The sequence below is a fragment of the Lactuca virosa genome, chromosome 4 (assembly GCF_052849685.1).
Source record: "Lactuca virosa cultivar CGN04683 chromosome 4, Lactuca_virosa_CGN04683_v6, whole genome shotgun sequence".
In the NCBI taxonomy this organism is placed as follows: domain Eukaryota; kingdom Viridiplantae; phylum Streptophyta; class Magnoliopsida; order Asterales; family Asteraceae; genus Lactuca; species Lactuca virosa.
In genome coordinates this window covers 344,651,238-344,674,365 of record NC_136429.1, presented here as the reverse complement: position 1 = coordinate 344,674,365, position 23,128 = coordinate 344,651,238, and the positions used below count along the sequence as shown (strand labels likewise).

Genomic DNA, 23,128 nt, shown 5'->3' with positions numbered 1-23,128 from the left:
GGACTACATAACTTTTATAAGGAAAATATTGGATTTTCTTTGGAAACACATTACTAGTATGAACATTATAAGTACAAATCACACACACACATTCTCGGTCCTGGGATTTAGGACTACATGACTTTAATAAAGAAAATATTGGATTTTCTGGAAACATACTCTGTCGCTTTTACAAGGAAAACGGTTTCTTTCTCAAACAAAACTCTTATGAACTCACCAACTTAATTGTTGACACTTTTCAAAACTACTTGTATTCTCAGGAAATCAGTGAAACAGGAAAACCAACAGCATTTTGAGGATGGGTCGATAAATCGTCAAACAGTTCATTTTGTCATCATAATGTAATTGATTTTGAGACATGTAAAATTATTCTATGGTGTAACCTTTTCAATTATATTTATGATGGTTGTATTTACTTTGAGCACTATTATACTCGTTGTTGTGATACTTTACATGAAGTCCTCCACTCCCGAACGTTTTCGCCATCCTTGGTTTGGGGGTGTGACAATAGAGCTCTATTAACCTATCCCATATAGCCTTCGATGCGTCACATGAGCTTACAAGACGAAAAGTATATGCTTGCAAAGCAAATCTGATGATCCTCATCCCTTTAATGTTGCTTAAGATTTATTCTTTTTCGTCTTGAGACACGTCCTTCACGTCAAGAAGCAGTTGGTTGTAATCTTTCGGGGTTTTGATTGTTCTTTTTGTCTCTGTGCGAACAAACGGACCTAGAGTGATTGCTTCCCAAATCAGATAACCATTATCTTCTAAACCTAAAACATAATCTTCAAAGTGCATCGCCCAAACTTCATATTCTTGAGGAAAAAGAATCGGGATTCTGATTGTTGATCCGATGCTGCTTGAGATATTCAAGGAGTTGATGTTTGAATCGTCGTTCTGCATGGTGAATAATCTTTTAATACCTGCAATTAATCAGACTGTAAACACTTATTAGGTTAATATTGAGATCACAGAGTTCCGTCAATAAATCAGTGACGGCTCTTAACAGATCCAATATTTGCGGAAACCCTAATAATTTCTTCAAACAGAAGAGTTGCGTATTAAGCACGCAGTCTCCTGCTCTGATACCAATTGATAGGAATAAATCCTTAAAGATCGAATATATTAAAAACAGGTAAACAAGAACACAATGTGATCAAACTGGTGCTGAATGATTAATAGTCAACCCTCAGAAGAACTCGATGAAGAATTACTTCTGTAGAGGCGTAAAATAGGGTTACAAAGATAATTATGAGAGTTAACAAAAATATGTAGCATGCATGCACCTTATAAACTATAACCCTAGCAGCAAATACGAGTGGACAGGCCCAGCTCGTTTATACAAAATGGACTAGACAAAACAGGCCCAATGACACAACACTAAATCTTCAACAGACCCAAGAATTAGAATAGGGTGAGTTATTAGACAATATAATGTAAATACCTGCATGGTTGGGTTTCACTTTCCCATCCTTAACATCTTGCAGATACTTTGGGTAGTTTCGCTTCCAGTGCGACTTTTCATGGCAATAGAAGCATTCAGCCTCTTTAGGGTTAGCAGAAGGAGTGACAGAACCTCTTTTAGTTCCACTCGACGAGGAGCCATCAAGGAACTTTCCCTTGGTACCCTTCGAAGGGCTCTTCCTCTTCTTCCCTTTACCTTGCCCGATTAACAAGACAGGGGCCACGGTAGGAGTAGGAGTAGTAACAACCGACTTACCTTTAAGACCACTTTCTACGGTCTTCAAAAGTCCTTGAAATTTTTTGTCACACCCCTAAACCAGAACGGCAGAAACGTTCGGGGGCGGAGGACGTCATGTGCAGTATCATAACAATGCATAATAGTAAAACAAGCAACAACATCATCCATTGCATTAATAATATAATTTTAATACAAGTGTGTTCTGTGTAGTTTGAAAGACACCAAAAATAAGAATCAAAATAAAATACGAGTCTTGAACGTGCTCTGTCTCTTCAAAACCTGGTCATCGGTACCTGTCTACTGGTGACCTGAGAATACAAGTTATTTTGAAAGTGTAGATCAGCATTAAAGATGGTGAGTTCATAAGTATTTTAGTTTCAATGTTTGTATAAGTTTGAAGAAAATGTTTGTAAGTGTTTGATGTAAATGTTTGTATACTTCCTAGAAAATCCTATATTTTCTACTAAAGTAGTCTTCTACCAAGACCCGATTGTTCTTTATGTTTGATCCTTTGTAAAAGTGAGTGTTTTTCCCAAGTATGACTATCATTACCAAAATATAGTTTTTATTACCGTTTATGTGAGAAGATCACAATGTGAATGAAATGGGAAAATAAAGATGTACTGTAGTTTTATATAAGTAACTACTAATGTACTAACTACCTTAAACCAGTTTGTTTAATTAAGGTAAAATGTGATATGATTGTAACCATACTCGATTGACTAGTGAAACACGACGTTCGGAGACGTCGAAATGGTATGACATTCGTCACCCGTAGACCTACAGGTCCCACTGTAGCTAGCAGCAAGGTGTAGGATGGTCAATCCCGTATAGATCTATACACAAAATCACGCTCTCCCTACAGGAGACTCTGGGTACAAAACGTGACACAACAGTATATTGATGTGTCATGAAGTAGTGGCTCACATTAATGTAATAGTATTCTAGTATTTGTATAGTATGTTCTCTCTGTTCTAGTGTATAGTATGTTCTCTAGTGTATAGTATGTTCTCTCTGTTCTAGTGTTTAGTATGTTCTTTCTGTTTCTCATAATAGTATGTTTGAACTGACTCATGTATGAACTGACTCTTGTATGTTTCATTGTTCTAGAAATAGTGAGTAGTAATTCTCTAAACTATACCTATTATAGTTTACTAGTAAATGTTGTTTAAAAGACTGAACATGTTTGTACACCTTTGCAAACCAAAGGTATTGAACTGAGGTAAGAACTTTTATATCTATATACATATACATAATATATAACTAAGATTGAAACGACACTCGGACAAACAACTGGTACCCTAAGTCCACAACCAAACAAGGAACAGGAAATAAGGCGAGTTATCAATCCTAAGCCCTTTCAACCTTATTTATATAACTATATCTATATAGACATGATTTTGACAATATATTAGTTTAAAAGAGTTTGATAAAGAGTTTAGCATATAAAATAGTTTATAAAAATGAGTTGAAGCAGTTTGTTTGATAACACAGTTGGAAGTATAAGAAAAATCCACTTGTTTGGTAGTTATTAATCACATGTGATTGATATAATAACTATAATGTTTTCTACTTGTATTCCCCCCCCCCCCCCCCCATAAAAGCATTTAAAATCATTTAAAAGATAAGTTAAGGGGTATGAACTCACATGTAGTGAGTGATTCAAATGTAAGATCGATATAGGATGCTAAGTGTCAAGTGAGGTCTCGAGCACAAACAGATCCTATTAAGCATATAATGACACATATATGGATATAATTAGTGTATATAACAACTAATATTGATAGGGAACAGCCTTAGGGACTAGGAAAACAATTGGAATGAAGTGTTACAATCACATATGATTGTACTAAGGTGTTTACGGCCACACACAAGGGTGTGTTTACGGCCTAGGTGTGTTTACGGTCATGTGTTCACGGCCAAATTTGTTTATGGCCTTAGATGATCACGGCCACATGTGTTTACGGCCTTAGATGTTCTTGAAAGGGGTTTACGGCCAAAGGAGATGCTATGGCCGTAAACTCTTATTGCTCTTAGGGAAATGGTTGATTTCTAGGGTGTATTTCAAGAGCTTCTAATGGATAACTAGCATATGGATGGATACTTACATTTTTGAAGCTTGAAAGGGGTGTTCACGGACCAAAGAACTAGTGGGTGTTCTTGGTGTTCTTGAAGATCTAACCCAAAAAGATGAATTCACGGATAGAATCAAGGGACTTTACTAGATTATGAAAGGTATCAACTAATAAAGGGAAGAATCACTTACAAATTTGTCGGAAAATAGAAGTGATCTTGATGATACTTGAGAGAGAAATGAGTGTTCTTGAGTTGGAAGTGTGAAAAGTGATGAAAAGTGAAGGAATATCATACTTAGGGAAGGTGTTCACGGCCAGCCAAGAGATTACGGTCGTAATCTCTAGTTTACGGCCGTAAACTCCAAGTGATGGAGTTTTCTGGCTCGAATGTTGCACACTGAACTCTAGTAGATACTTCCTAACACCCAATCCTTGATTGTACTAGGCTTAGAACACTCAAACAGACTCTAAACAATGCTAAAAGACAGCAGAAACAAGTCTGGCTTTTAACTGAATTGAATGGATTTACAAGATAGAAATTTCGGGTTGTCACATCTGCTGAGTGTAACTTCCTCCTTGTTCATGTGATATGTCATCCGAAATTGGTCATAACACGAAGGTAAGGAGTGCAAAATGATGTCATCCAAAATTGGTCATCCTCAGGGAAGTTCACATTCAATTTCAGCAAACGGTCCACATACCTTTGCATTTTCTGCATGTGGCCCGTGATAGGTTCACCATCCTTCATCCGGGTTGTTATCATGCAGGAGATGATGTCATACCTCTCTTGACGAGCACTTTGATGGTAGCGGTCCATCAAGTCCTGGTGCATCTCAAAAGGGTAATAGTCCTCATAGGACTTTTGGAGCTCGGCTGTCATCATGGCCAACATGATACATGCCACTTTGGTGGCATCTCTCTCATGAGTCCGGAATTCAGCGATCTCCTCAGGAGTAGCAGATGACTCATCAAGTTCCTTAAGCTCCTTGTCGAGGACATATTCCTTGTCCTCGTAGCGAGTGGCCATCCTGATGTTCCGGATCCAATCCATAAAGTTGGAACCATTGAAGATGACTCTCCCACAAAGATTCATGAGAGAGAAGGAGCCGGTAGGGTTTGAGCCAGAAGCAGCATTGTTGGAAGACATCTGAAAAGAAAGAAGGACAAGTTTAGATTAGATATAAAGATAGTCCTTAATAAGACACCCAAATGTAATATTAAGGCTAGGACCCAACACAATATTTTATAACTTAGAAGAGGGATGTCGTAATCCAAGCTATAAAATATTTGAAGGTAGGTGAATGACGATTCACCAATTTCCACCATGAAAAACGAAATAAATTATTGGGTTTTTAATTGGTTTTGAAACTCCTAGATTCTTTTGAGATTCATTGAACTTTTCAATGGCATGTTTCAATCTCGATTCTGCCCTTCAGGTTTTGTGACTGGGATGTCGAGGATCACAAAACAAGGTGTGAATTAACCATGCAAATTACTTGGTACTCTTAATGTTTATCACCTAACCGATGTGTCGGTTAACCACACGCGCTCCACCGATCTATGATAAACCTCAAGCCACCCTTTTCGTACCTTGTTAAGTCCAGGTTAGTGTGTCGGTTAACCACACACGCTCCACTAACGACTTAAGCAAAGTGCAAAGTGTAATTTCATGGGTTAGCACCTTATTCAACTTGAAAATAATTCCTATGATCTAACAAAACTCATAAGCCTATGAACATTTATATCAACAATTTCAAGAATCATATAAACACATATAAAACTTGAAATTTTGATAATAGCCATTGTAAGTGGATTAGCATAACCATTACACCATCTAAAACAAGTTTTATAAGACCAAAACAGTTTAGGGTAATGTTTCTAGTCCATTTCCAGCAGCAAAACTCGAAAATTTGCATTCAGGGCCTCCTACTCGTCGAGTGCAAGAACCTACTCGACGAGTAGGATGAAATAACACATGGACTCGTCGAATCCCCCCATGGACTCGGCGAGTTCACTTAGCAGAATGCAGAAATCTTGAGTTTTTTCAACAATTTGCCTCAAGTATCAAGAAAACAAGCCTAGTCTCTGATACCACTGAAGGGTTTTGAGCATTCTAACACTCCTAATGTGTACATGCAACCCTAGAAACCTTGGATCTATGTTTTACTAAGATACATGCAAATTTGATTTTTCCAAGGTTCTTAACCTAACTAGCATGGTATGGGGAACTTTGAAACATAAAGCTAGTAGGAGAACATACCTTTCTTGTTGCTTGGATTCCTTGAGAACCTTGTGAGCCTAGCACCTCAAGTGTGATGCCTCAAATGTTTCACATAACACCACAACTCTTGGAATAACTTTAAGAGAAGTTCACACTCACTCAAAATCGGCTAGCCCTCTTGTTCTACACATAGTGCCGATTTTGGTAGCCCATGGGGTCCTTTTATAGTTGTGTCACAAGTAGGGTTACAACATGTAAACCCTAGTTGACATGGCTTTTCATATTCCATGATCCATGGGTTTATAACCTCCATGGACTATCCATGGAGCACCTTATGGGTTTTAGCCCAATTCAATAAACCATGGATCATTAGCCCACTATATAAGAATGGATGATTTACACAATCAAGCCCATATATTTAATTAGTCTCCTTTTGATCACCAAATTAATTCTAAATTAATTCTTGATCAATAATAATTAAATAATATTATTAGTATATTAGAACTTATAATATATTAATAAACCTTAAGTGTCCTTCCTCTTATTTTGTCTATCCAAGTGTTGCAATTCCATGCAACCAAAATGGACCATGCCAACCGGTTCAAGTACATTCCAGAAATAGTTATGAACTTAGACACCTAATCCAACAAAAACTGCACCTCTCGCAGCCAGAAATCACACTTTGAGAACTTGGCATAAAGCCTTTCCGTTCTCAGTGTCTCCAATACCTCCCTCGTATGTTGCTCATGCTGCTCCTTGGTCTTAGAATAGACCAGGATATCATCAATAAAAATGATCACTGAACGATCCAGCATCGGTCTACACACCTTGTTCATGAGATCCATGAATGCTGCTGGGGCATTGGTGAGCCCGAATGGCATCACCACAAACTCATAGTGCCCGTACCGAGTCCTGAAAGCTGTCTTCGGTACATCCTCATCTGATGGTACCCCGACCAAAGATCAATCTTGGAAAACCAAGATGCACCCTGTAGCTGATCGAACAAATCATCGATCCTCGGTAGCGAATAACGGTTTTCACCGTTAGTTTGTTCAGCTCTCGATAATCAATACACATCCTGTGTGACCCATCCTTCTTTTTCACGAACAGCATCGGTGCTCCCCACGGGGAACTACTCTGATGAATAAACCCTCGGTCCATTAACTCTTGGAGCTGTGTAGATAGCTCCTGCATCTTGGGCAGAGCTAGCCGGTATGGTGCCTTGGCTATCGGAGCGGCACCTGGCACCAAATCAATGTGAAACTCCATATGCCTCTCCGGAGGCACTCCAGGTAACTCCTCGGCAAAGACATCCTGGAACTCCTGTATAACCGGTACACTGCCCACATCCGTCGTGGTCTCAACCCTCGTATCTGAGATATAAGCCAAAAATCTCGAACAACCCTGATGAAACAATCTCCTACCCCTCGCAGATGAACAGAGGGTTGGCGCCTACGAGGCCCTCTCTCCATGAATAACCAATTCTCCCCTACTTGGGGTTCGAACCCTCACCAGCTGGTGCTCGCAATCAATCCTGGCCCCATTGGCCCCCAACCAGTCCATCCCGACGATCATCTTCAGCCCTCGCAACGGTAGCAGGACTAGATCAACACAAAACCTCTCCCCAAGTACATTCAGGACACAGTCCCGATACACCCTCGCAACATTCACGGTACGGTTATCCACAATCTCAACCTCAAGCGGGGAACCCAAAGTCCTCGGCGCATCCCGGAACTTCTTGCTAAGCGCAAGAGACACAAACGATCGGGTAGCACCCGAATCGAATAGAACGTGAACCGACATACCATTGACCAAAAAGGTCCCTATACATAATCACAATATACACATAAGAAATGCAAATAAATATAGAGCAGGAAAATAAATACGTATCAGCCACAATGTCTGGCGCTGCCCGAGCCTCCTCGGTGGTCAACTGAAATGCGCGGCTCTTCACCGCAGGAGCATCCGCCTTAGTATGGCGGCCATCTGTGATCCTCAGTGTGGCGGGCGCTGGCACCGCCACTGCTCCTCCCCCTCCCTGCAACCTCGGACAGTCGGCCCGCTTATGGCCGGTCTGGTTGCAGTGAAAACAAATCAAGCCCTTCTTGGGGCAATCCCTGCTCAAGTGACTCGGCTGGCTACATGCGTAACATCCTGATCCTGCTACCCGACAAGCCCCACTGTGCGGTTTACCGCACTTGGCACACCGGCTACGGCCCTGCTGGCCCCTACTGGAGGAATCTGAGGTCTTAGGCTTTTTATCCTGACCTACTGCTGTCTGTGACAACTCTGGTTTCCGCTTAGTACGGAACTCCAACTCCATCTCCCGCTCACGGGCCTTCTCCTCTATCTCGTTCAGGGTTTTGCACCCTATAAAGCTCACAAACTCACGGATATCATCCCTGAGCATGGAATGATACCTCGTCCTCCTCATATCCTCATCCGCATCGTACTGCGGGATCAATAGTGCTCGTTCCTGAAACTTGGCGGTGATCTCCGCCACAGCCTTGGTGGTCTGCTGAAGCTCCTGAAACTCCCTCATTAACCATTGCACCTCGATAGGTGGTGCAAACTCCAGATCAAATGGCCTGACAAACTCGGCCCATGTCATTTCAGCCACACCGACTGTCCCCACCTGGCTAGTCACCTTTCCCCACCAGTCCCGGGCTCGATCCCTCAGCATACAAGAAGCAAACCCCACCTTTGCTGCATTCGGGAAAGAACTCGTGCGCTTGGCATTCTCTATATCCGCCACCCAGCGTCGGCTAACTATGGGGTCCCTGACCCGAAAGAACTTCGGCGCCCCACATGCCATCAACTCCCGAAACGAGGGAGTTCGGGCCCCGACCTGGCCCGCAACAATCTCGGCTCTGAATGATCTAAGCCTCTCCTCCATAATCTCCATCATCCATTCCTTAACCATCCCAAAAATCACTGGGGTGGCGTCAAGGATACCCTTCGTAACCTCGGTTGCAATGAGCTCGCGCAGCCGCTCATCAATGGGCTTGGTACCATCACCCGACCCATATCCGGATCCTGATCCTGACCCCCCTGCTCCAAATCGTGTCACCACCATGCTGAACTGCAATGTCATAAATCATAATGATCATGATGTCCAAAAGAAAGGGGATCCTCCCACACTGGTTCTCCTTAGAGCTTCCAGATCTAACATCAGTTCGGGTACAGGTCCTGTGCTTTCAGTAGTATGGGCCCAATACTACCTTCCACACCTACCTGTACCTTACCCAAGGTTCTAATTCGTCCCAGAACAAAACATATCTCACATGCTACAACATAACTCAAATCCTAGGTTATCCTAAGATTTGCTCTACCCACATCAAACCAGAAATCAGACCAATCATAACAGGTTGTCTTTATGCATGCAAATTATACACAGAAAAGGATCAAATAGACTTTCGAATAATAGATTATACCCTAGGACCACAACTAAACATGGAACAGGAAATAAGGCCAAATCAATCATTCTAAGGCTATAAGCTCCTAACCTTATACAATTTTTAAAAGCATACACATAGCAAAATCCATCCGACTATCATAACTCAAATATCAATATAACATGGCTAACATATTGGGGAACTACTTACTTGGCTCGGCCGATCACGCGCAGTCAAAACATTTCCAATAAACTACAAATCTCATGAACAATAGTTTTCAAATTCATAACATCAATAGTTTTTGTTCAAATATCAGAGTGTCCCATCAAATCAAATGTCGGAGAGTGCATGTCGCGCCATCAAGCCTTGCCCTTGCCCTTAGGTTCAGAAGTACCTGAAACAAATCAACAAATTGTAAGCTAATGCTTAGTGAGTTCCCCAAAGCATACCCCACACAATCCACATAATCACATAATCAATATTAGCTATAAAAGCTACATAAACCATATAAGCCCTGCATATAAACATATAAGGATGTTGTGGGCTCTTCCCAAGGTCTTACTCCAGGATGCCATGGGCTCCTCCACATGGTCTTACACCTAAGTGTCATGGGCTCCCCCCATGGTCTTTAACTGGAAAGCCATGGGCTCCCTCACATGGTCTTATGTCTAGGTGCCATGGGATCCCCCCATGGTCTTTACTTGAAAAGCCATGGGCTCCCCCACATGGTCTTACATCCAAGCGTCATGGGCTCCTCCCATGGTCTTCCCTGCAAGTAATACATATATAACTAGCATACTACTTAGCATGTAACCAACTATCATACCACATATCACTACATCAACCAGTGTACCACATATCACAAAATGGGTCGGCCTTGGTACCTTCGACCCATTGGTATGGTGAGGAGACTCACTTATCGAGAATGCTAAACTGATAAGACAGGATCGGATAAATCCCAACGCGCGGCTCCCACTCAACTCCCTATAACCATCATGTGATTAACTTGTCAAAATCCCAAAATACCATAATTACCCTCAAGGTCAAACTAGTCAACCATGGTCAAAGTCCAAGTCAACGGTCAAGGTCAACAGTCCATGTTGACCCCAGCTCGTCGAGTGCATCTAGCAACTCATCGAGTTCCTTCAGAGTCCAGAAAACTGAAATCCCGAGTCAACTCGCCGAGTTACCCGAGTAACTCATCGAGTTCTTCGGTGTTGAAGGGCCGAAAATTCTAAGCCGAAATCTCTAGTTCGAAACCCCTAATCAGCTCACCGAGATCACTCAGGATCCCGAAAACGGGTGAACCTTGCCCGACTCGTCGAGTTGGCTAAGCAACTCGTCGAGTCCCTTCAGTCCTTTTCATGTTCAGTCCTTTCCAGTGGAATTCAAGACTCCAAACTACAGATCCAGCCACCTAGGGTGTAGTTTCCACGTAAAGTTGCCAACTTTACGTGCATGCAAGGCCTTAAGAGGCTAAAACACTCAAATCTAAGGTTTATACAAAGTTTAGGGCATGGAGAAGGGATAAGGCTAGATAAAGTGAGCAACTTTATGTCCATAGAAGTCTAGGGATGTCCAGATCTGAAACCCTATCCTCATAACAAGATTCAATCCAAAAATGACACCATTATGCACCAAAAGTGACCATTTACTTCCATATAATGAGATCTAAGCAACTAAAGGTCAAGAGAGCGACTTTATACCTCAAGATGGTCGCAAATACAGAGTAGATGTCGGATCTACTGCTTCTCTCTTTACTCCTTCTTCTTCAAGCTTCAAATCCTTCGCAACCACACCAAAATCACTCTCAAAAGCTCTCTCTCACACTCAAGAAGGTATAAGGCTCGAACTAGGATTTCTCTGGGCTGTAAGAACGATGAAAGAGGCTACAAATGAACCATAAGTTCTTTAAATAGGGTACAAATCCCTGGAAATTAGGGTTTCTCTTTATAGCGTCTACTCGGCGAGTTGGGTCTTCCAACTCATCGAGTAGATCCTAAGTCCCGCGTCCAAAAACGGTTTCTACTCGACGAGTCGGAACTCCCCAACTCGTCGAGTTCCAGTCTAAAACCCTAAATTACTTAGAAAATCAAATGATACCTGGAACAGACGTTAGAGAGGTCCAATTAGAATGTTTGTCCATTAATCTCCACCTTTAGATGCCTTTGTGTCTTTCGAGACTCATAATTGGGTTGTATGGTTTCTAGATGGAGATTAAAGATAAAAGATATTTATTTTCCTGAAACTTAATCTCTCTTTGCAAAAATATCATACATACACCTTTGTGTTTAAGTGTTTGTGTAAGCATGCGAGGTGCAACTAGATTTAGAAAAAAGATAAAATTATATAGTTGATCTTTGTGGTGTGTAAAAAATACAATTGCATTTCATTATGAAGAATTTTTTACGTAAGTTGTCATTTTCAAGTTTAAAATGAATATATGAAGTTTAAAATTATCTATACCATTTATGTAATTTGTTCTACCATAGCGATCATTTATGTAATTTTTCTATTATTATTGTTTTTATTTTATTTATTTATATTTTTTATGATTTAGATTGTTTTTTTGACGTTTTATTCAAATATATTGTTTAACGTTTTTTTTTACATTTTCTTCCCTCATATTTTTTGACATTTTGTTAGAATAAAGTTTTCTAGTATTTTTACCTTTTGTTCCAATACAGTTTTTAATATTTTTTTGACCTTTTGTTTGTTTATAAATTTTTAAAGATTTCATGGCTAGTGTAATCATAATTCGTAACATAATTCTCTTACAATCATGTTTTCCTTTTTGTTTTTGTTCTTTTAATATAGATAAGGTTATATAATTATTATTGTTTTATTCAAATATTTAACTATATAATAGATAAGTTTATATAATTATTATTTTTATAAAGCTTTTATAAATATTTTTTGAAAAAAATGTAAAAAGTTTTGTTAAACATGAATAGGGTTTATAAAGATTAGGTATAAAATTATTTATTTTAATAGGATTAATATATAAGCTAATCAGAATCTGAAACATATGTGAAGTTATACATAGGCTAATTGGAATCCGTATAACTCGAAAATGAACAAAATGTCTAAAAACAAAAAATAAAAAAAATGAAAAAGGAACTCCAAAAGAGGTGGTGAATAAAGAGAAAAAAAGATGTGGACCTAACTGTAATGTTTGCGATTTTTTTTAGAAATTTTGTTCGTTGTCGAGTTATACGGATTCTAATTAGCCTTGTTTTGGATTTTGGTTAGCCTATATATTAATATTATTAAACTAAATAATTATATAGCTATATTCATCCTATTCACGTATAACAAACTATTTTACACTTTTTTTATGAAAAAATATTTATAAAATGCTTTACAAAAATAATAATTATATAACATTACCTATGTTATATAGTTAAATATTTAAATTAAAAAAATAATAATTATATCACTCTATCTATATTAAAAGAACAAAAAGAAAAAAAAAATCATCATTGAAAGTGAATTATGTTACGAATTATGATTACACTAGCCATGAATTTTTTTTAAAAATTTACAAACAAGAAGTAAAAAAAAATAAAAATAAATAAAATAAAATAAGTAAAAAAAACATTAAAAAATATATTTGAACAAAAGGTCAAAAAAAACTAAAAACTAATTCGAACAAACTTAAAAAATGTAAGCGAACAAAATGTAATAAAAAAACTTTAAACAATAAATTCGTATAAATAAATAAAATAAAAACAATAATAATTATATCATTTCACATGAGACTTGTTAACAATTCATGGCTTTAAATCATTTTAACATGAAAAGCATCCCGTGTCCAAAATTCTTGGAAAGAACCTGGTCTTTTTTTGCAAAGCAAAAGAAATTATGTAATTTTGTCTTAGAAAAATGAATCGATAGTTTGTGTCATTGTGAATCACCTATGCTTATCAAAGGGAATAAAAAACATGGAAAATGCCAAATGGAACCATTTTTGTGAATTATCTATTATTATTGGTCTGCAAATGGAAGAAAAAATTAGGCTCTTAATGTTTTTTTTATGGTTTGGGCATGTTCACGGTTTCAAAACACCGCACCTTGTAAATAAAAAGCAACACCACTGTTTTGACTCGGTTTAAAACCAAAACCGAACCGTTGAAACCCGAAACCACATTCGAAAACGGTAAAACTAAACCACTGCATCGATCGGTTTTTGGAATGCAAAAACCATTACTTAAAACCATACCATGCACACCCTTGATATTATTGCCCAAATTATTTTTTTAGATCTAAATATGTATTGTTGGTAGTGGTAAGTAGCGTAAACGTAATTAAAAAAAATGATAGAAACCAATAAAACATAATGTAATGGGTTTGCATTGGGGTGCGTTTTAATGGGTTTGGAGTAGAATTGTTGCATCGATAGTTTATCTGTAGAGCTTGGTTTTCATATATTTAAAAAAAAAAAAAAAAAAAAAAAAAAAAAAAAAAAAAAAAACCATATCGATATGCTTTTGACAATTGTTTATAAAAAATAACATGTTTCAACATTAAAGAATAGTAATGTTAAAAAATTAAATTATAACATTAGTTTTGGATTTAAATAAAAAAAAATAAGAAAACTACAATAAAGTCCTTACATATTGTCTTCATAATCGATTTAGTCATTATATCTTGTTTTGACAAAATTGCAAAAATGGTCCCTATGGTTTGTCAATTTCTGTGGGTAAGGTTCAAAAAAAAGTTTATTAGCAAAAAAGGTCCTTATTTGATGGTTTTGTTGTGGTTTTGGTCCCTACCTCGTTAAGTTTAACAACATGGCTGTTAACTTTTGGCAAATGACGGATTTACCCCTGGGACCATTTCTGCAGTTTTATCTTTTTACCAAACTACAAGGACCAATTATGCAATTTTTTTTTCATTTTATTGAATTATTATATATTAATTATTTTAATTACTTTTTTCTTTTTAACATTTTTCATATTGTATTATTTTTTTATCGGATTATTATATATTAACAAAATATTATTTTTAATATATTATATTTATATATTAATAAACATTATTTTTTTTTATTATATAATTTTTTTTAATTAATTTTTTTTTTGAATTTCTTCTTTGTTGCATTAATTCTTTTTTGTTGGATTATTATATATTAGTAAATATTATTTTTAACATATAATATTTATCTATCAGTAAGTGTTACTTTATTGGATTATTAAATTCATTTAATTATTTTTTTTAATTTTTTTATTTCGTTAATTCTTTTCATTGGATTATTATATATTAATAAATATTATTTTTAATACATTATATTTATATATTAATAAATATTAATTTTAATATATTATTATTATATATTAATAAATATTACTTTTTTTATTATTAATTTTTTTAATCGGTTTTTTAATTGCTTTTTAATTGTATTAATTCTTTTTTATTAGATTATTATATATTAACAAATATTATTTTTAGCATATAATATTTATCTATTAGTAAGTGTTACTTTATTGGATTATTAATTTTATTTAATTAATTTTATTTAATTTTTTTATTGCATTAGTTCTTTTTATTGGATTATTAATTTAAATTTATTATTTTTATTTCTAATAAATAATATTTTTCAATTGTTTTTTTTTCTTTTAATTTCTTTCAAATAAAAATACCAAAAAATCTCACCCACCCCACCTTCTCTAATTTATTTTAAATATTTGGAAGATAACATATTTTAGACAACACCACCACTATCACTCAGTCACAACAAAGCACTATCGGGCCGTCTCCAACCCTGTTACTATATATATATATATATATATATATATATATATATATATATATATATATATATATATATATATATATATATATATATATATATATATAAGTTCAGTAATTATTCACGAAGTGAGATCATCGTGTGTATTTTAGTTTTTATGTATTCACATATATTTAAATTTGTTATATATTTCAATAAACTTATGATTTTAACTTATAATTTTAACATATATAATTTCTCTAAAAATATTTCCACACAAATTACCAAATCTGAGTATTCGCTACTCGGCGGTGGGCCGAACGAGTACCGAATAACAAGTTCTACAACTTTGTCACCACTTGTAGTGGCTATGGTGGTTTGAAAACCCTCGATCTAACATTGTCGTCATCGATGGTGGTATCTGTAATGAATGGTCGGCTGGAGGAAGTATGCTTTCTGGGGTTTATTTCATATTGTGTGGGTAGTCAACTGGTGTAGTTTTCGTCGAGAACGGCCGACTGTAATCGATGATCGATGATTTCCAGCGAGATGATACGACGACGCAAGGTGGTAAAATGCAACGAATGGAGGAGCTGATCCGGAGTGTTTGGTATTTTTATTTAAAACAATAAAGAAAGAAATTAATATAAAATAAAAACAATTAAATAAATATTAATTATTATAAATAAAAATAATAAATTTAAATTAATAATCCAATAAAAAGAACTAATGCAATAAAAAAATTAAAAAAAATTAATTAAATGAAATTAATAATCCAATAAAGTAACACTTACTAATAGACAAATATTATATGCTAAAAATAATATTTGTTAATATATAATAATCCAATAAAAAGAATTAATACAATAAAAAAGAAATTAAAAAAAGAAATTAATAATAAAAAAGGTAATATTTATTATTATATAAATATAATATATTAAAAAAAGAAATTAATAATAAAAAATTAAAAAAAAATAATTAAACAAATTTAATAATCAAATAAAGTAACACTTACTAATAGATAAATATTATATGTTAAAATAATATTTATTAATATATAATAATCCAACAAAAAAGAATTAATGCAATAAAGAATAAATTCAAAAAAAAATAATTAAAAAAATTAATAATAAAACAAAGTAATATTTATCTATATATAAATATAATATATTAAAAATAATATTTGTTAATGTATAATAATCCAATAAAAATTAATATAATAAGAAATAAGTTAAAAAGAAATAAGTAATTAAAATAATTAATATATAATAATTCAATAAAATAAAAAAGAAAAATTGCATAATTGGTCCTTGTAGTTTGGTAAAAAGATAAAACTGCAGAAATGGTCCCAGGGGTAAATCCGTCATTTGCCAAAAGTTAACAGCCATACTGTTAAACTTAACGAGGTAGGGACCAAAACCACAACAAAACCATCAAATAGGGACCTTTTTTGCTAATAAACGTTTTTTTGGACCTTACCCACAGAAATTGACAAACCATAGGGACCATTTTTGCAATTTTGTCTCTTGTTTTTATTAAATTAAGTCTCAAAAACCGGTAATCGTATTCAATTTAACTATTTTACCCAGTCAACACGTCACCCAACTTTTAAAAATTACATTTTTGACCCAGATTTCAAAATTTATTACAAATTTGGTTCAAAATTTACACTACTGGCCCCGATTTTAAATTTTATTACAAATTTAGTCCAAAATTAACCCTTTTGACCCAAATTTTAGAATTTTGTTATGAATTCATCCTAACTTTAGTTGTTTTTACAAATTTTTTTCTCAAAATTTTGTTTCGAATATGTTTTTTTCTTTATAAAATCATATTTATACAAAAAAAACATATTTTCACATAAAAAAATCTTATATTTTCTATATAAAACTTTTTTTAGATATATGGAATTGATGAGGTGATTATCAACTTCAAATGTTATACATTAAAGCAACAAACTAATATATTAATTTTACAACACTAAACTGTGATTTCCTTATTATAAGTTCACAAGTTCTTTTTTTTAGATACTAAAAAGACTAAGACGAAAGAGCCACAAAAGTTTTTGAAATGTCATGAGTACAACACATTTTTTACTAGAATGTTGGTTAATCACATTACTTTACTATCTTCTACGTAAGTGTTCAAGTAACCTTACTCCATGAAGAAAATCATGCATTTGATGTTATATGGAAGTCTTCAAGTACAAATATTTATGAAGCGTGTATTGTATTGAGGGGTTAAAAGTGAACCAACTAAAAATACAAACATGAAGAAATTATATGGGGTTTGTGCTCGTTGTTTTACGCATAAAAAGAATCAACACAAATTTTTAGCTAAAAAATGAAAATAATTTGTTTAGCTAAAACATCAACATACTTGTTTTTAACCTAAAACATCAACATACTAATTGTCAAACTGAAACCAATCGAAGTCCGATCAATAGCAATATGTATTTGATTTGTACTCCTTGAAATATGATACGTTTTCGAATAGAATTAATTCCTGAAATAAATTATTCGCCGTCCGTCGCATTGCGCGGGTAGACGGCTAGTGTGTGTGTGTGTGTGTGTGTGTGTGTGTGTGTGTGTGTGTATATATATATATATATATATATATATATATATATATATATATACTATGAAATAGGTGTTTTTTTTACATTTTTCATAAATATGAGTTAGCATAAAAATGTATTTATAATAAAATAGGTGATGTATACATTTTTTTTTTGTAAAATACGTGTCTGTATACATTTTTTTATAAAAAAGATTTGTATATATTTATATACTTAATAAATACCTATTTTTATAAATAGATACTTCGTATACAAAAACATTTTTTTAAAAAAAAGTTTTAATATAGAAAATATTAGATTTTTTATGTTAAACTACATTTTTTTTGTATAAATATGATTTTATAAAAAAAAACATATTCAAAACAAAATTTTAAAAAAAAAAATTTATAAAAACAACTAAATTTAGGATGAATTCATAACAAAATTTTAAAATTTGGTCCAAAAGGGTAAATTTTGGAGGATATTTGTAATAAAATATAAAATCTATGCCAAAAGTGTAAATTTTGGATCAAATTTGTAATAAATTTCAAAATCTGGGCCAAAAATATAATTTTTGAAAGTTAGTTGACCTGTTGACCGGTTAAAAAGGTTAAATTGAATACGATTACCGGTTTTGGGACTTAATTGAATAAAAAAAAGATATAAAGACTAAATTAATTATAAGACCAATATATAAAAACTTTATTGCAGCTTTCCCTAAAAAAAAATATATATGAATATGTTTTTGACAATTATTTATAAAAAGTAACATAAAAGTAATAGAGAATATGTGCAAAAAAAATGTAAAAAGTTGGATGTTAATTTTGGATTTAAAGAGTATCAAAATCGGCACCAGAAACTAGTATTATGAAGTGTATCATTTTAAGATAAGATAGCGATGGTATTTTGATGACACTTTAGGTACACTTGGTAATAATGGGATAAAAAGTGCAAATTATGGTGATAAAAATTTGCAACTTTTCCCGTCCCACATAAGAAATTGGGACAAGGAGTTTCTCTAGATTCACATGTGTGCAAAAGACGTGAATGCCCTCATTCATCACCATATTCGAAGATAGCCTCTCATGTTTCATGTAACAATCACAACCTAATGGCTTCTTATGGTACTTGATAGCAATGACCGGGACATAAAGGTTTGCTTAAAGCCATAAAAAATATAAAAAAATTTACAATTTACTTCAACAAGTGGCCTTTCTAGATTTACAATACTGGTATTGATACTTATACTGATAGCATTGAATTTTGTAAACCGAACCGAAGAAATTAGATTATCTAAGCAGAAGCCACTAGTGGGTGATATATATATATATATATATATATATATATATATATATATATATGACTTATTCAATGTCTTTCATAGCATCCTGCAAGCACCCATAATTTAGTTAATAAAAAGGGAATTGTCTTCCCCGAAAAAAAAGAAATCTGTTGTTAGTGCAAAAAGACATGAATGCCCTCCTCAAATAAAATAAAATAATTTGTCTGACCTTGGCTAAACGTGTGACATAGGTTGCAGCGAGGGCAGTTGCAAGTAATCCGGCACCTAGAGTCAAAAGCTGATTACTTCCCCCTGCCAAACCCAAATCCGATTCTTCTTGCTGAAACACAAGTAATAAGCATCACAAATTCCATTTAAATAAGGGCAACCTACTTTCACTTACAACATTGTATTTTCGATTTTTACTTTCTTTTCAACCCATTCTACTAATCATGCTAATGTACTTTACATTTAGTTTTCATATTTAAATAAGGGCTCAATGTTAACTAACACATGACAACTCATACTTTCATTTATTTGTGTATTATAGTTTCCTATTTTCATTTCTTTCTATTATAACATTCTACTTTCAGTTTTTCTCATTAAGCTTTGTACTTCCTTTTTTCTTTTTTTTCCTCTCTTATAAAAACATAATATTTTAAAAGAGGAATGAGGGGGTTCGAATCCCATTTGGCTTTTAGCATCCAAATAAGAGCTAATTGCAAAAAAAGTAGCAACTTAATTACATTTATTTGTGTATCCTACTTTCTATTACAACATTGTATCTTGAAAAACCTACGTAACTATAGCATCATACTTTGAATTTTCATCTCATTAAAACATTAATTACACTTTGAAAAGTTGACCCTCTTAGAGCAATGTTTACTATATTAGCTAACCAACCAGGTAGATTTTTCAAAGTACAATGAATGAAACTGAAGTAGGATGTTATAATAAACGAATCAATGGAAGTATGTTGCTATTTAATGCAGATAACCCTTTAAAGCAAAAGCCAAGTCATAAATTTATTGATGCCAGCCATACATTTTCACATAAAGAGAAAAGTACCGAATATAAGTTTTACTAAAAAATAATAATAATAATAATAACATCCACACTGTTGCTTTTAGACTTTGGATAGTAGATGATATAAAAGCATCATTCAAATTCATTACTGCTAAGGCAAGCAGCATGCAGGAGACTTTATTAATAATAATATAATTGGAGCATGATGGATTGGATTTGGAAAATAATGAAAAAAAAAACAAAAACTCACAATGATTGCTCGACCAAATGCACCCGCACTAACGTAAGCCCATGTTCCTGGTAGCATCCCCAGCCAACTGCATAACAACAATACATCACATCCTCAACAATCTTTTTATTACTTTTTCAACTCAACTCAACTCAACTATCTTCTTTAGCCAAAACATCACAAAGTATTTTCACTACTTTAGCCACAAAACAGAAGTATTGGTTTTTATTTTGATTTAACCACCCAACTATTGTTTTTTTGTTTTTTTTAGCTACTAATCCATCCTTAAAACAATCAGAAATAGTTTGGTGGCTTAATCAATAAAATGATGTTAATCAGTACATGAAATTTTTTAAAAATAAATCTCGATAAGATGATGGAAACAAACCTTCCCAAAACATATGGGACAAACTTGACTGATGTAAGGCCATATAAGTAATTTCCAAGAGAAAACGGGAGCAAAGGGCTCAAACGAAGAAGTGTCACAACTCTAAAACCATTTTCTCCAATTGCTTTATCGATTGCAAGGAATTTTTTATTTCCTTCAACCATTTTAAGTATCCGATCACGAGCAAAATATCTAGCAATTAGAAATGCAACACTTGCAGCCACCTGACAAACTCAAACTCAAAAGTTATTCCAAACTCCAAAACCAAAAATATTGTTTTACCAACTTACAGTTCCACTTATGGAGACAAGAATTGTGCCTGTAAATGACCCAAAAAGAAGACCCGCTGACATTGTCAGTGGGATCGCGGGGATTGCAAGTACCTAAAACAAAATTCAAATAAAGTTTATCTCTCTATCAAATCAAAAGGAAACCAAAAATGAAAAAGCAGGATTTTAAGCAGAACTGAAGACACAACACAACACAACACAAGAGAGGGCAGAGGGCAGAGGCAGGCAGCTACTTACCTCCAAGCCAGCATAAACTGCAACAAAAAGTGCATATCCGGCAGGGCCATATCCTGTTGGAGGAGGAATACCACAAATATGAACCTCAATTCCCTTTTAAAATAAAATAGCTTCTTTATTTAATCTTTTCCAATCAGAAACAACATATACAAACACACACAACTTTATTCTTTAAACCTTCATTCAATAAAGTTTTATGACTTACCTAGCAGGACGACTCGGACTGGAATTAATGTAACATCTCAAAACTCAAATCAATTTCTTGTTTATGCAAGACATGTGAAAACCCCTTGCAATCACATCATCAAAAATAGCCCTACAAACCTTATTCACTCTAATCATGTAACCCAAACAAACCTAAACACTTTTATTCATGAAATACCAAACTACATAATTACCAACATGCGTATGCATACAATCTCTCCTAACATGCGCTAATCAAGCATACTGCACCATATCATAAATATATATATATATATATATATATATATATATATATATATATATATATATATATATATATATTCTTCTTGTCTAACCATGGAAATATAAACATGCCTATTTTTTTATAATGCATTCAAACATGAAACCTAAGTTTTCCTTACTCTTTGTGCATAAACTATCCTTTTAGCCTTAGACTTGCTTATACTTTCTACCTGAAATGGTACAAAGATTGATGAATTTTGTTACTTCTTTCTCTTGTTATTTTTCTAGTGCCATTGATTATGAGATGCCTAACAGCTATGATGTGGCTAAGGGTCATAAAAAATGGGAAAATTACTTGAGCTTCCTTTTTGCCTCCATTCTTCTATTACCATGTTGTGTACTTACTTTCTTTCTTCCTTCTTGAGAAGCCAAAAATGTGCTTATTATGTTGTATTCTCTAGTTTCGATTCAACATCATCCAATTTCCATCAAGCTCAAAACTCTTAACAGAACTTAAAGCAATAATCAAACTGGGAATTTGGAAATACTGGTGTACCTTCAATGAAGCTAGAAAACTGAATCAGAAAAGCATTGATCTGGTCTCTATAGATGTACCCAACAGTACCAAACCCACCAACAACACCCACCAGCAACAAACCAGCTAAAATTGTCCCCTTAATCGCAGTCTCGTTCTGATCATCATCATCATCATCATTTCCACCACCACCATCATCTTTAGGATTATCGTTCAAGTTCAAGAGTCTTCTGATGCTGCTTTGTGGCGGTGGGGCATTAGTTTGAAGGCTTCGTTGCTGTTTTTTGGTTTGTTTGAGGGAAGAACGAGGTGGGTTAATGAAATGAAAGCGCTTATTGAAGGGTCTAAAGCTAAAGAAAGTAAAGGAAGACGATGATGATGAACATGATGTAGAAGTAGAATAAGTTGAAATTGAGAAATGGAAGTTGTGTCTGGCAAGTGATTGAGATCGAGAAGGAGCAGAATATGATGAGAGGCACGGTGGCCTCGAAAGGATGCGCATTCTAAGTGGATGATTTCTGTTCAGAGTTCGATAAACAATGGATTCTTCAAGATAAGAAGAACAAAGAAGATGAGCGCTGTTCCTCTCATTTTTATACGGTTTATAGGCGGTACACCAATTCCCCAGGTTTCGGCATCACAAGTTTACCTATGCCAATTTTTTTTTCTAGAAGCCGAAAAATATATTTTTATTTTATTAGAAGATAGAAAATATAATCACCGGGTTTTCTACGGTAAAATCTTACTATTTTGAAAAAAAAAATTGATATAGTCCTAAATTATATTTTTCTGAACAGAGATTATTTTACTTTTTGAATAGAAAAACCTAAGAAACCGGCTAATTTCTGTAGGCCACGTCATCCAAATCTTCAGGAATCGGGTGTCAGTACGTGCATCGCGAGTGGCGCACGAGTGCGTACGGGCTCTGTTTTCAAAGACCTTTATTCCCATGTGTAGTTCTCAATGAGTACAACATATTCCTTTTAGTTTGTTTTGGTTAATTCTGACTTTTATTTTTAGCCCATGTTTTT

At 34.3% G+C, this 23,128-nt stretch overlaps 1 protein-coding gene across 1 annotated transcript; it reads right to left on the bottom strand.

Annotated features, from left to right (window-relative positions):
• Positions 1 to 18,822: 18,822 nt before the first annotated feature.
• LOC145108621 (SNARE associated Golgi protein family) lies at positions 18,823 to 22,723 on the bottom strand. Its single transcript, XM_079045667.1, has 7 exons — positions 22,119 to 22,723; positions 21,137 to 21,189; positions 20,900 to 20,992; positions 20,610 to 20,833; positions 20,243 to 20,309; positions 19,196 to 19,306; positions 18,823 to 19,072 (listed from the first exon to the last, which is right to left on the bottom strand). Exons 1-7 carry the CDS (start codon positions 22,597 to 22,599, stop codon positions 19,049 to 19,051), a joined length of 1,053 nt encoding a protein of 350 aa, XP_078901793.1. The 5' UTR covers positions 22,600 to 22,723; the 3' UTR covers positions 18,823 to 19,048.
• Between the last annotated feature and the right edge of the window lie 405 nt (positions 22,724 to 23,128).